Source organism: Castanea sativa, chromosome 1, assembly GCF_040712315.1.
Source record: "Castanea sativa cultivar Marrone di Chiusa Pesio chromosome 1, ASM4071231v1".
Lineage (NCBI taxonomy): Eukaryota > Viridiplantae > Streptophyta > Magnoliopsida > Fagales > Fagaceae > Castanea > Castanea sativa.
In genome coordinates this window covers 76,040,625-76,054,547 of record NC_134013.1, presented here as the reverse complement: position 1 = coordinate 76,054,547, position 13,923 = coordinate 76,040,625, and the positions used below count along the sequence as shown (strand labels likewise).

Below are 13,923 nucleotides of genomic sequence, written 5' to 3'. Positions count from 1 at the left end.
AATCTCACATTCCTAAGAATCTTATTAGCTTCTCAATTAAACTAAACATAGGAATATTTACATTCCTAGGAATCTGAATGCCAAGAGTAATGTACATTCTCCCATACCAAACGCCACCTAAAACTTCACAACAATTTCACAACAAATTAACCCATCATCTTATACATGCGCTATTAAAAAAAGTTAATTGCACATTGTGTGTGTTGGGAGAGGAAAGGGGGGTTGTTTTATGTGTGAGCTAGTTGGCTAATTTAAAAGTGTTGTGAATTTTTTTTTGTCATTAACTTTATTGGATGGTATAATACCTCATATTTCTAGTCTTTTTAGTAGATACTTTCAACTTTCAAATCATTTCTTATTCACATCTATCGAATTATTATTATTATTATTAAAAAGCCTTTAGCCTTTTACCATTTTTAATATAACATTTTGTGAAATCAATTAAATTTGCTATTTATTGGATGTTTTCCTTTTTTTTCCTTTTAATTCAGATTTAAGACTAACCAATTAGCCATGAATAATTGTTGGTCGACATCCGAAAATACACAACAAACAATTTTTATAGTTAATAATTTGATGGTTAAAACAAAGGGAATTCAAACTATAAACATTTCTTTTTTTTAAATATCACGAGATAAATAATATTAAGAATACAACTTTATCACGATCTATTTTAGAATTTGTTATTGTAAATTTGTGACTAGTGTAACATCATTTTTCACACAAATTGATCTATTTTATTGTGCACGCAATCACAATATACCAATAACAACATACCATCTAATGGCTAAAAAAAAAAAAAAAGTAAAAAACAGAAGGAAATTTGTGTCAAACGAACTTATTGTTTTGGAGAGAGAGAGAGGGATGTGTGTGTGTGTGCGCGCGCATGTGAGAGTGAGAATAAAGACGGGGTCGAAGCTGCTACAACAAACATGTGAAAACTGAAAAAGTAGAGAGAGAGTTTTTGGTATGACTTTCAACAAAATTTAGCCACAGATACTTTTGGCATATTTTAGTTAGGACTTAGGAATTTGATAATTAGTTGGGCAAGTATGGACAAATTGCAACTGACATCAATAAACTCATCTGGTGGCTGGGAAAAATTCTATATATCAAACAAATATATATAAAAAAAAAAATCTATGGTACCAAAAAAAAAAAAAAAATCATCCCCTTAATTGCAACCTCAAGTGCTCAACCGATCAGGGAAATACCCAATAATATGCATCATATTATTTTCACGTATTATGATATTAACACTATTTTTATGGAACATCAATTATAATCCCTTTGCAATTATTAAATAATTGTGAAATTCGTTATCTTCTTTTAAAAAAAAATTATCCCTCTTTCCCCCGCAGAGGTACATTTTGTGGCTAGTGTTCAATAAAAATTGTATAATTAGTGGTATATAGTAATTACCCTAATCATAACATATCAAGGATAACAATTGTAAAAAAAGTTGTGAAATTTGTTATGCACATTGTACACACAATATATACATATATGGCAAATCACTAATAATAATACATCGTCTTAGGCTCTTAGCTAGAATGTTCCAATTGTTCAATTGTTTTTTACTCGGGAGAAATTCTACTGGAATGTTAAAATAAAATAATTATTTTAATAACATAATAATAATTACGAATATAATATTTGCAATGTCTAAACGATTAGGATAGATATTGTTAAAAAGGGATAGTTCTTGTGTTGGAATATTTTACTAATAGCCAACCAAAAATCCACCAAAAACTATTCTTTTCCGTCACACTCTGTGAATTTCATTATTTTGTCCCTTTTAATTTTTTTTTTTGTTGGTGTTAATAGATATAGCAAAGGTGTGAGTTAGTGGTGACATTATAATAGAATTCATGCAGAGAAGCAGGAAAGTGTGAAACCAAACTCTCACCAAAGGCATGACTACGTCTTAATCGGAAAATACTTAGTATTCTTTAAAACCTTCTCCCCTCTGCCCGTGTATATTAAAATACTTAGTATTTTTAAAAAAGTGATAATAAAAAAAGGATGGAAAAATCATTCACTACATTAATTGGGAAGTCAATTTCAGATCTAATGGTTATTCCTTCCATCCAATAATATCATGTATTGTCATTTGTCAAAATCCTAATTACAATAGCCAACAATTTCATCACACCATTAATTGCCATCTTAGAAGATGGAGAAAATTCAATTTTGACGACCTCCAAACCGAATTGTCCATGACCATCCAAAAAGAAAAGAAATAAATCCAGACAACTTCACCATGACCATCATTGATTTTTTGTTTATATGTTTGTAATATTTTAATTTTTTGGGACTAATAATGTGACTTGAATTAATTTTGATTTAATTAATCCAAACAAATGCAAATTATATTAGTGGATGAGAGGACTACTGAATAATATGTGGTCCTCCCGGTGCAATAAATAGTTTCTCTTAACAAACTAAAATATAAATTTTCAATTTAAATTAAAAGGGTTGGGCATAAAATTTCTCTACCCTATTAGTACTTATGTGATCCAAATGACTATCTATATGTACATTTAAGCATTTGATTTTTTTTTTCATAGTTATGCAACTTATTTTAATAATTTAATAAATCATGTGATAAAAGCATACAAATATTATGTTACGAAACATCATGTAATGAATTAGAGGAAATTTCTTCAATTCAAATTGATAGGAAAAAAAAAGTGTCTTCTCCATTGCATATAATTTGGCAATTATCTCTCTCTCTCTCTTTTATCATTTTTTTTTAAGTAAAGGCAAATGTCACTCTCAAAAGAACTTTGTATTACATAGTCATGACCCCTCCCCTGGTGAACAATTTGGTATTCAAACTGAAAAAGTAAAAGGAGAGAATCAAATTGAAATGTTCTTATTTGAAAGAAGTTACGCGAGTGGATGCCCTGTCTTTTTTCTTTATAATTTTTTTTTGGAAAAAAAATTACTCTTTATGCCATCCACTTTAGGATTTTTTTTTTTTTTCCCTTAACCAATAAAAGAGTGTAATGTAAATATACCAAAATTATTAAGATAATTTTACTCAGAATCTGAGTGTACTAAAGTTTCAAAAAAATTATATTACTATTTCAGTTAAAAATCTATTACTAAAAGTTTGAAGTAATTTAATATCAATTTGATTATGTATTTTAATATAATTTAATTACCCACTAGATAAAAATAAATCTGCCTTATTTGAGTCATATAACTTAAAGTAATATTTTATTTTACTTTTATTAACTAGTATTTTATTGTTCAATTTCACTTACATTTATACCGAAAAATTCCCTAAATTTACATAAATTGAACTAGAGAAAGTCTAGGAGTACAATTTTAGTGTTGCAACTTTTACCACAATTTTAATGTGGTCGAGTATGAATGATGAAAAAAAAAGTGATGGATTCATGTAAAAATAATTGTTCACCACTCACGGTCAATCACTTTAATAAGTTGTGATTAATAGTATGATTCTTGAAGAATTATTTTAATCAATCTAAGCATGGCATGGATATATAACTAATATGCAATATGCACACTAAATTGTACCACTCAAATTATCAAAAAACAAAAACAAAAACAAAAAAGGACCTCCCAAAGTTGATGATAATGGAAAAGTGGGGTGACTCCATTTCCAACGGCAGAGATGACTGGTAGAAAAACCTTTTAAACAAACAATCATTATGGTTTCTGGCAATTGACAATTATACATTTATTCGTATATACTTAGTTTTATACACAGCAATTTGTACATATATATGCCTGGGCTACCACTTGGGATGGAATAATATCTGCAATACGAGCTAAATCATCCTTGTTCTTTCACTGTTTGTTTTGTTAAAGATGAATGTACGTGTTGACATATTCAGAAGCACACCTAGTCAAATGGGAAAATTAGCTGCCACTCTAATTTCAAACTAGCCCCAGAGAATGTTTGACCCTTTACACATGACAACATGAGAGATACTTAGTAAATGAATTTCTTTTGAGACTCGTAGAGCACACTTTTGAAGATTTATTTTTTGGGAAATTGACTAATTTGTATAACTCCATTTGCTTAATTTAGTTTTAAAATGTACGAATTCATCACCGAAACAGAGTTCTTTAAAATGCAGGAGATGGTCTACATAAGCAATTGTAAAATTATCTTATCACAAAAAAATTGTAGAATTATTTACAAATAACACGATAAATTTATTAATGTAACAAATTCATATGAAAATATTTAAGGAAAAAATATTATTAATCTTCAAAAGACATTATAATAAAGAGTTCTTAAGTTAAATGTTTTTTTTATACAAAATAAAAATTCTACTCTAATCTAATTCAAGTATATATGTATGTAAAGTTCCCTCTTGAAAACTTGAATCCGGACACTTACTCTCTGTACTTTATAAGCACTTATACTAATAGAGTAACCTTCACACCAAGGGTGTGCAGTGATTTAAGTTTAAGAGCCTTTCCCTCTAGTGATATTGTTCAATCTCTCTAAGATACCATATATGTGATTCATAATCAATGACATGTCATCCTCTCAAAAGTTTTTTTTTTTTGAGAAGCTAAAAAAAAGTTTTTCTTTTTCAAGTCACTAAATAATCCCCTCAAATATTAACATACTCGTTCTATATATGTGTGTGTTATGCGTTTATGTTACACTACCCTATATTTTTTTTATTATAGGCAAATTTTGCAAATCCATCATTGAATTATATTATTTTCGTATATTATTCATACTTACAAAATTTCAAGACAGTCAAACATAAATATCTATGTTATCAATCATATATTTAAAGTTCAAATATTATAATTTGAAATTATGTATCAAAGATGAATTTATGGATTAAATAGTAAATAAAATTCAACTGACATCAAATTTGGCATACATGTTAAGAATATAAATAATATGTAATCTAGTGATGAGATTTTCAATTTATTAATCCAATAGAAAGTTATTAGGTGATGTAATTAATATTCTTTAAAGTTACAATAGGTGTAACTTGAACCCATATATAAAATTTGAACTTATAGTATCTATTCTATGATGATTTCTCTTTACCATCTTGCCAAAACATATTGGTGCAAACAAGACTCTATCTTAAACATATTTTAAACTAAATTATACTTTTGATCATTAATGTTTCGAGGTTGCTTCATTATGATCCCTTGAGACTATTCATTTTAGTCCACCAAATTTGATACTATTTTCAAAATACCAACAAAATAACGTCGTTTCCTCTCTGCTCTCTTTTTTAATGGTTAGATTAGCAACCTAAATGGATATAATGACTACTTTGAAAACAAAATCAAAATTAGTGGATAAAAATGAAAATTTTCAAACTTAATGGACTAAAATGAAAACAATTCCAAACCTTAAAAGTTCAAAAGTTTCTCTCTCTCTCTCTCTCTCTCTCTCTGTGTTGTATCATAGAAAAATCGAGATTAATCATATAATGAACATCCTTAGACCAATAATATAATGAGCACCCACCTAATGCATTGTGATGCACAAATATTAGTTGTAACCAACTCCAAAGCTTTATGATTTTACATAGTTTTTTGGGGTTATTAATATTACATACTATTGCATAACTTTTTTTTTTTTTTTTCTTGAGAAACTACTATTGCATAACTTAATGGATAATATATCTGCTAGTGAGACCATTAAATGTGTTGATTTCGGAGAATAAAATACTTATTGCAAGGCCATTCCAAAATATAAATAGAGGCAAATTCGGGATTTGGAAATATCCAATTTCGTTAATGCTTCAACAACCATAATCTATTGAAATAACGATTTATAAAACTCACTAATTACATTAGCGTGACTTAACCAAATCCAATCCTCAATCCATCCTTCACTATAGCCACACAAAAACAAAAAACAAAAAAATAACACCAAAAAAAGAAAGAAAGAAAATTAGTACATAAAATCTGATATAATTTTTTTTTTTTATACTTTTACCACTAACAATAATTAGTAATACTTCTAATAATAAGGATAAATAATATTTTAAACCCTATAATTTTGGAATAGATTTAAGTTCTATTAGGGGTTTAGATTGATACTATTTTTAAATTCCAAAGTTCCATTAAAAACTAAAACAAAATTTAGAGTTTAATTCGTAATAGTCTAAATATTTCTAAATTTTTAATTCAAAACTTATTGTAAAATTATAGGGTTTACGGCTTTACGCTCTGTTTGTTTTAGTAATGATACTTTCAAAAAATATTTTCTATAAAACTATCTCATTTTCTTATATTTGGTAACAATCTTAAATGAGTTGAAAAACAATCCGCGAACTTCCCTTATTTAGTTTGTTGTAAGATAGAGTTATTTTTCAAAAAAAAAATTAATAGAAAAAAATCTCTAAAAATAAGTTATATTTTTTATGTTGACTAAAGATAGTTTTCTGTTGACTTTTTTTTTTTTTTTCATACTATCAAACACTGAAAAATACGAAAAATTATGTTTACATAATATTTTCCATCGAAACAAATAGAGCATTAATTTGAAACTGTTCTTATAAGATGGAAGTTAAAATTATATTTTTCCTAATAATAATAATTTTAAAAACAAAATTATAGGAGTATTAAAAATTGAAAGGGGTGCATGGTAAACACCCTCCCTTTCACATCTAAACAAATCAAATAAGTTTATAAAAAAAATCCAAACAATAAGATTGTATTTTTTTTTTATTGAAGAAAATAATAAGATTGTTATAAGTAACAGTTAAATGCCCACCTCAACAAGCTATTCTTGGGCGGTTGGCAACTTGGCATAGAAAGCATACCTTATTCGTTGTTTATTAAGTTTATTTTCCTCTTAATTAAATACTCCTACTTATATTTATTTATTATTATTTAAAAAAAAAAAAACCAAATAGATAAATACCTCAATTAGTAATAAGCAATAAAAAGACGTAGAAACAATTACAACAACAACAACAACAAGAATCACAAAGAGACTGAAATTTTTGTGATTAGAGAAAAAAGGGCTCTGAGGAAAAGAAAAAAAAAAAAAAGGGTCAGTGAAATCTCTTCATCTATGTTTTTCAATTCCTTAATCTTGGTCTTTTCAGATTCAATTTTTTTTTTTTTCAAATGGGTTCAATTTGTTTTTGGTTATGGGTGTGAGTTATTATTATTTTTTTCTGGGAAAGTTTTGATTTTTAATGTTTGAGTCCAATTTGTTTGACCCTTTGTTTGGTTGCTGAGAAAAAGCAGGGAAAAAAAATTCTCTGTTTTTTATTATTTTTATGTTTATACTTTTTGCTGTTTCTATTTGTCTTGGAGAATAAAAAAAAAAAAAAAAAAAGTGAAACTGAAGCAGAAGTTTTGTTAAGCTTAGTTCAGTGACATTATTATGTTTTGCCAATTTTTTTTGATGAGTGAAATTTTTTTCAGAAATTTTATTCTGATTTCTTTGTATTCCTTCTATTTTCTCAGCGTCCTAACATAGCAGAATTTTATGTAGTGTCATTTAGTTTTCTGATCATGTGAGAGAATGTGTATGTGTGTTTGTTTCTGTTTCTCTCATGTTTCTTGTATTTTTTTTTTTTTTTTCTAATTATAAAGATAAGTGTCAAATTAAAGGAGCTCTCTGTGTAGTTATGCTTGATGCTCTGTTTGGCTGCTGAGAAAAGGTAGGAAAAGGAAATTGATTAAATTTTGAATTTTAGATCATCTATTGCTAAATAGGAAATCAAAGTTTACCTCTCTTGACTCGGTCTTGGTGATTTTTTTTTTGGGGGGTGGGGGGTTAGTTATTATTGGCTATTGAGAATCCAAATCAAATTAGGAAAGAAAAAGTTCAAAATTTTATTTATAAAACTAGTTATATTTCTGCAACTGCTTTTTTTTTTGGTGTTTTGTGCAAATATAGATTTTATCAAATTCATGGCCTTAGTAAAATCTTTAATTTGTTTGGCTTTATCTTCCAATGGCTTTTATCATTATGAACCTTGTGTCTACTCCTTCCTTTGAAATGTTACAATATTTACAATATTCATGTTTCATTTTTGAAATGCTTTAATTTATATATTGAATGATCTTGGTTTTGCCTAGTTTCTTACATTCATTGTATGATTTTTGAATAGCAGTTATTCCACACCAGTATCATCAATTATGAGATTTAAGAAAGGGAATAAAGTGGAAGTATTAAGCAAAAGGGAGGTGCCTTCGGGCTCCTGGCGTTGTGCTGAGATTATCTGCGGTAATGGCCACAACTACACCATTAGATATGACGGGTATGAGCAGGCCAATGGCAAGACTGTTTTGGAGAGGGTATCCAGGAAGGCTATTAGGCCTTGCCCTCCTCCACTTGAAATCTCAGGGAGCTGGGTTCCTGGTGATGTTGTAGAGGTGTTTGACAATTTTTCTTGGAAAATGTCAACAATTTCACAGGATTTGGGGAAAAATTATTATAAGGTGAGGATACTTGGATCCTCTCGGGAATTTGAAGTCTTAAAGTTTGACATCCGGGTGAGGCAGTCTTGGCAAGACAACAAATGGGTTGTGATTGGAAAGGTAATTTAGTATGAATCTATTTTAATCTGCAATTTCTTTTTCTTCTTTAAAATTCCCAGTTCAATGTGTGTGTGTGTTTGTTTCTTGGGGGGTTTAGCATCTATTTATATTTACAGTCCCATAAATAGTGACCTGAAGTTGAAATAGATTCTGTCTTTTTGAGTGAATGTTGTATGAAATTTTCGAGCCCTTTCGGACTGTTAGGAGCTATACATCTAGTTAGCTTGTAATTTCCAACTGCTATATATTTTATACAAATGAGTGCAGACTGAATATCAGTTTTATATATTTGTTTAGTATGCAAACTTTTTTGTTTATTCTGTGCTTCTGCATGCAGGGTTCTGGCAACTTTGAAGATGGAAAACATGATGAAAATTCAACTCTGAAATACAATCTAAATTTAAGCTCACAAGTTCACAAAAGAACCACAAGGATAAAAATACGTGTAAAAGATGACTGTTTTCCTGTTAAGACCAGAATGAATTTTCCAGATTCCCACATTGTTTCTTCTAAAACTTTGAAGAGAGGATCGCCCTACTGTTATTCTGAAGTTGAAGCATATGCTGGAGTTGCGCAGAAATTTAGAGCAATAGAAAAAGAGGGCAGGTGTCATCGATTGAATGCTGCCAATTCATCCACATTGCCCAAACAGGTAGATGCTGATGCTTTCCAGAGAGACATGGTGGGTGAAGAATGCATAAATGCTTCTTTTAACAACAAAACAACTGGGATTTCTGAAGTGGATGTAGAAAGGAGGAAACCAATTGGTGCTGTTGGTTGTTCATTTGCAATAAACTTAGAATCAAATTATGATGATAGTGTTACATCCTCTGTTGGTAGTTGTAGTGTCGCTAGCAACTGTTCCTATAAGTTGCCTCATCTTTCTGCAGGTCGTATTGATAATGATGATGATCATTCTAGTGATGCTGAATCTTTTAGTCAGAGGGGATACAAGGAAGGAAATTGTCTCCTTCCTACAAAAGAGGAACTAGCAGCTGAAATCCATAGGTTAGAGTTGCATGCCTACCGTTGCACTATAGAGGCATTGCATGCATGTGGACCTTTAAGTTGGGAACAGGAAGAATTGGTCACAAATCTTCGTCTTTCGCTCCATATATCAAACGATGAACATTTGATGGAGCTAAGAAACTTAGGTTCTGCTGTTACCAACATTCCCATTAGATGACAGTGAAATCTGGGAAATTTTTTCATTGAATTGATATCTTTTTCCCTTTAGCTGTAGGATCAGATAGACATTTTCTTTAATGGCCTCATGCATTGTAAGAAGTAAGATGAGATGTATGAAGTGTATGTACCGTAAAGTATAAAACATGTCAAGCAATGGATTTTTCTAAGCTCATCCTTGTGTATCAGTTTTTCTTTATTTTTCTTCTGGTCCTGTACTATCATGCACATCATTATTCTTGGTATCTTTTATGTTACCAAAATAGTGCACCTTAAATTTGCAGACAAATGACAGATAATGAGAATGTCATATCTGACCATCCTGTTGTATCTTTTAAGGATTTGTAGAATAATAGATATGCCAGATCAGATTTCTTCAGTACTACATCAGTTAATTGCTGATATTTGTACTTTTGTGATATAAAGGATCTTACTTTGTCACTTGAGGCCTTTGAAAAGTGTGCTCATGACTTTCCTGCAATTGTGTCATTTTATCTTTCCCCCTTCTTCCATAATAATGGAGTTAAAAAGATTGTTTTATTTTGGAATTCCTTGAGGAGTAAGAAAGCAGTTCCATGCTTTCTAAATTAATATGCATATGTTGCTTGATTTATCCTTTGAACTCAATTATCTCTATACCATTTGGCAGTGTAAGCAATTGCATTTGAGGACATTATTGATGCTTCCCCTGCGTTTTCCAGGGCCGAAGTAGGAGGCTTGTGCACCTCACTCCCAAACTTCTAAAGATGATGTTGGGGTTTGCCACCTTTCTCTCGGTCTGAAATTTCTGGAACAGCTGATGATGAGCCACTGATTTCGTTATTTTCTGTGGTCACTGCATTCTTCCATTTCAGGCCACCTGTGAGCCTTAGATATCTGTGTTGATGAATGATTTAACACCAGAATCTTGTGGCTGCCACAGGATGACCTGTTATGTGGATGATTGAAAGGTCTTGTTTCAAACCTTTGATTCAGTTCATCCTTATACAACATTCTTTTTACTTGCTGATGTGTGTTTTATTCACCATACTTTTTAATTGATCAAACGTAACTTTCCTACTTTTTTATTCTTTATACTTGAATCCTAAAAAGATTTGGAAATTTTTGAAGCCTGGTTGAGGGTCCTGCAAAATTTCAAATGCATGCTTTGGACCATGTGCTTTATGTTCATTGGGTGAAATCTGTTTAAGACAACCGTCAGATTGTGTATTTCTCTCCATATACATGCACTGCAATGTCAATAAGGGCACAGAAGCTGTTTTGAATCTTGTAACTTCAAATCAAATAGGTTATAGTCTTAGAAAAGATGCATGTCATATGAATTCAACAAGCAACAAATTTTGCAAATAGAATTATGCCCCCCCCCCCCCCCCCCCCAACCCAAACACCTATTTGGAAGGCCAATGCATGTTAAAATGTAACATGATTTTAACTTTTTTGCACGTTTGGGAAATTTAATTAAGACTTCAATTGTGGTGATGATATTCTCTTTTCCATTCACAATGCCACCTATTATTGCTTAATATTTATCCTCCTTTAATAGAACACATCCAAAGACATCTATCAAATTTTGATATATTTAAATAAAATTTGTGAAGATCTACTTGACACCCATTTAATCATTGGAACATAACAAGTCCTGAGACCCATCTTATTGTTTATTGATTATTTGTGCCCTCTTTGGGGGTACCATACTATCATTCCATATGTTGGCAATGCTTCTAAGGCTAAGTAGCTTTTGGCAGGTAGCAGGAGGCATAGCAGTGTTCTTGTGGATCATAGCTACAAATTTTGATGATACTGATTAATGGAAATACTCCATTGCTTTGGCTAATTAATATTACTTATTAGGTCTAGATAGATGCATGCAGATGGTAAGTCCGCATTATCGTACTTGATAACCAGTCCTGAAGCTTGCACTTTTAGCGTGTGTGTGAACATAGGATTCCATGATTTATTGATTCTCTTAGGGTGTCCCCTCACTTGAAGTTTGAATGTACCTTGGCTTTGGATTAATGTGGTTCACCTAGTGTTGTCTCTGAACTCTTTTCCATGGAAGGTTCTATGATTCAACTACAGATTCAAGTTTTTTCATTTCCATGCTTTCTCTATGCTCACCATCTGAGTCAGCTATGCCTGTTTCTCCTGTTAATTTCCAGCTTCTAGCTCAAGGCTCATACTGCTGTTTTCATATTTCTGGTATGTTACCTTCTGAGAAACCCCAGACATGAAGTTTGTAAGAGCATATGCTACTATGTAAGAAATGCTGGTCATTAGATTGTTAGCAAGAGCATGACTCGGTATTTGGTCCAGACAACCTCTAGAGTCTAGACTGCTACATGTAATTACATATGTATATTTCATGCAAGTACTTGTAGTGCTTATTAATAACTAAATCAAGTTGAATACAATGTGTTAACTAAGGCATGAAAATATAGTTGTAGCTTATTGATTGGCATCTAGGAATGATAAACATAAATAATACATGATCTGCTGATCTGCATATCCTGATCTCCAAATAGGGGTTGCGTCCACCTTAAATTTGTTGATCTGCAGCTCGGTAGGAAAGTGGCCAACTACCCTGGTGAAGCAGGTAACTATGTCCTGTTTCTCTATCAGGCTGTTTTAACTGCTAAAAGCTCAGTTCTTTCTATTTATTGCAGTTTTCTATGCTTTGAATTACTAGTAATCTGACTGCATGAGTTTGATGGATCAATACGAGTCCTTTATTGTTTCTCAAAAAAATATGAGTCCTTAATTTTTATTCTTTTCTTAAGCTCTGGTCATTTGGCCTGGAGCCACTAATCCACTTCAACAATTGTTTTGAATGTAGAAGAGTATGCTGTAGGTATATTTGACAGCAGAACTCTACACCTAGCACACACATGAACCATCTTTTACCCCCCTTATTTTTAGATAGATACATAATGGTTAACCATGTTAATTAGTTCTTTGCTTGAACCACTGGTTTGCTTTCATATTTGGATTAAATCAAACTAAAAGTGAAAATAACTGTTAGGGCAATAAGAAATTATGATTTTTAACTTCTTTTTGATTTGCCGTACACACTTATGTTTACTTGTGGCACCTTAGATAATTGAGGAAATGTACACACTGTCAACAAACCTGGATCTATCCTCATTTGGTTTCAACTAACCATGAACATATTTGTTTTAACACAGTTTAAAATTTAGTACTAAATTTCAAAAGGTATGATCTAATGTTTCTTATGGTTCCCAATGCAGATGTTTTTGTCAGAAATGTTACCTTCAGCTTGGTTTTTAAAACCAATGTGGAGTATGGAGCTCATCACAAAAGCTGTGAATAATATTTTCTCCATTTATAAAACCCTTTTGTTTTCAGGAGTAAAGAGCCCCCGATCATTGTCTTGGCAATTGCAGTCTGCAGATTTTCAGCTATTTATTATTACCCAGTTGTCCTGCATCCCCTAAGAGTGTTGGCCTTCAACCGTTAATCCAATTTGACAGTGTACTTCAGCCTAGTTCTCCTTTTAGTTTTCTAGGATGGTTGTATACCACAATTTGAAACAAACTGATGAAGCCAAGGTTTATAGGGACAGAGAGGATTTGAATTTGAGAATACAATGAAAAATAATGATTTCTTGGGATGCTTGGATATTTTTATTTTTATTTTTTTGGATATGTAACAAATTTTTTTAAGAAATAGAAGCGAGGAGCCCTAGTACACGGGAAATATATAGGTATACCCACAATTAAACTCTAAAATTACAATAATATATCAAATCTTTTTTTTTTTTTTTTGTTGAGAATCTATATCAAATCTGATTGTCACATATTTAATATAAAATTTACCAAAAAAAAAAAAAAACTATATCTCTTAATAAATACTATACAAATAAGTTGTTGAAAATTGCAGAGTATCCAAATGGACATGATTTAAAATATTTTCACATGTTTTAAAGATTCTAATATTCCTTTCTCGCAATGTCAATCAAAGGAGCCTTGCCCGCAAGCTAAAAACTCTGATGCCTTTAGGTATTGCCCACTGAAGCCGAAGACCATCATAGTCCACGCCTTCCCATTTCTTTTGCAAATATAACAGTAATAAAAATAATTTTTCTTAAATTACCTAATGTTTTAGTATTCTCCCTAGCAATCCATAAAAATGGCATTTCCAATGGCAAACCCCTTTTCTCTGCTGAAAAGCACATGGGCCTTGGGCTTGGAACAT

General features: G+C 31.0%; 2 protein-coding genes across 3 annotated transcripts; both read left to right on the top strand.

Annotated features, from left to right (window-relative positions):
• The first annotated feature begins 6,856 nt into the window (after positions 1 to 6,856).
• LOC142621798 (uncharacterized) lies at positions 6,857 to 10,028 on the top strand. Of its 2 annotated transcripts, none has more exons than XM_075795162.1 (3): positions 6,857 to 7,024; positions 8,097 to 8,526; positions 8,864 to 10,028. In XM_075795162.1, exons 2-3 carry the CDS (start codon positions 8,125 to 8,127, stop codon positions 9,710 to 9,712), a joined length of 1,251 nt encoding a protein of 416 aa, XP_075651277.1. In that variant the 5' UTR covers positions 6,857 to 7,024; positions 8,097 to 8,124; the 3' UTR covers positions 9,713 to 10,028. The 2 variants fall into 2 exon arrangements, with proteins under 2 accessions (XP_075651277.1, XP_075651276.1); XM_075795161.1 differs by having other exon boundaries at positions 6,858 to 7,024; positions 8,100 to 8,526.
• A 467-nt stretch (positions 10,029 to 10,495) lies between these two features.
• LOC142621799 (uncharacterized) lies at positions 10,496 to 13,455 on the top strand. The gene is made up of 3 exons (XM_075795163.1): positions 10,496 to 11,910; positions 12,234 to 12,304; positions 12,957 to 13,455. Exons 1-3 carry the CDS (start codon positions 11,811 to 11,813, stop codon positions 13,161 to 13,163), a joined length of 378 nt encoding a protein of 125 aa, XP_075651278.1. The 5' UTR covers positions 10,496 to 11,810; the 3' UTR covers positions 13,164 to 13,455.
• The last annotated feature ends 468 nt before the right edge of the window (positions 13,456 to 13,923 follow it).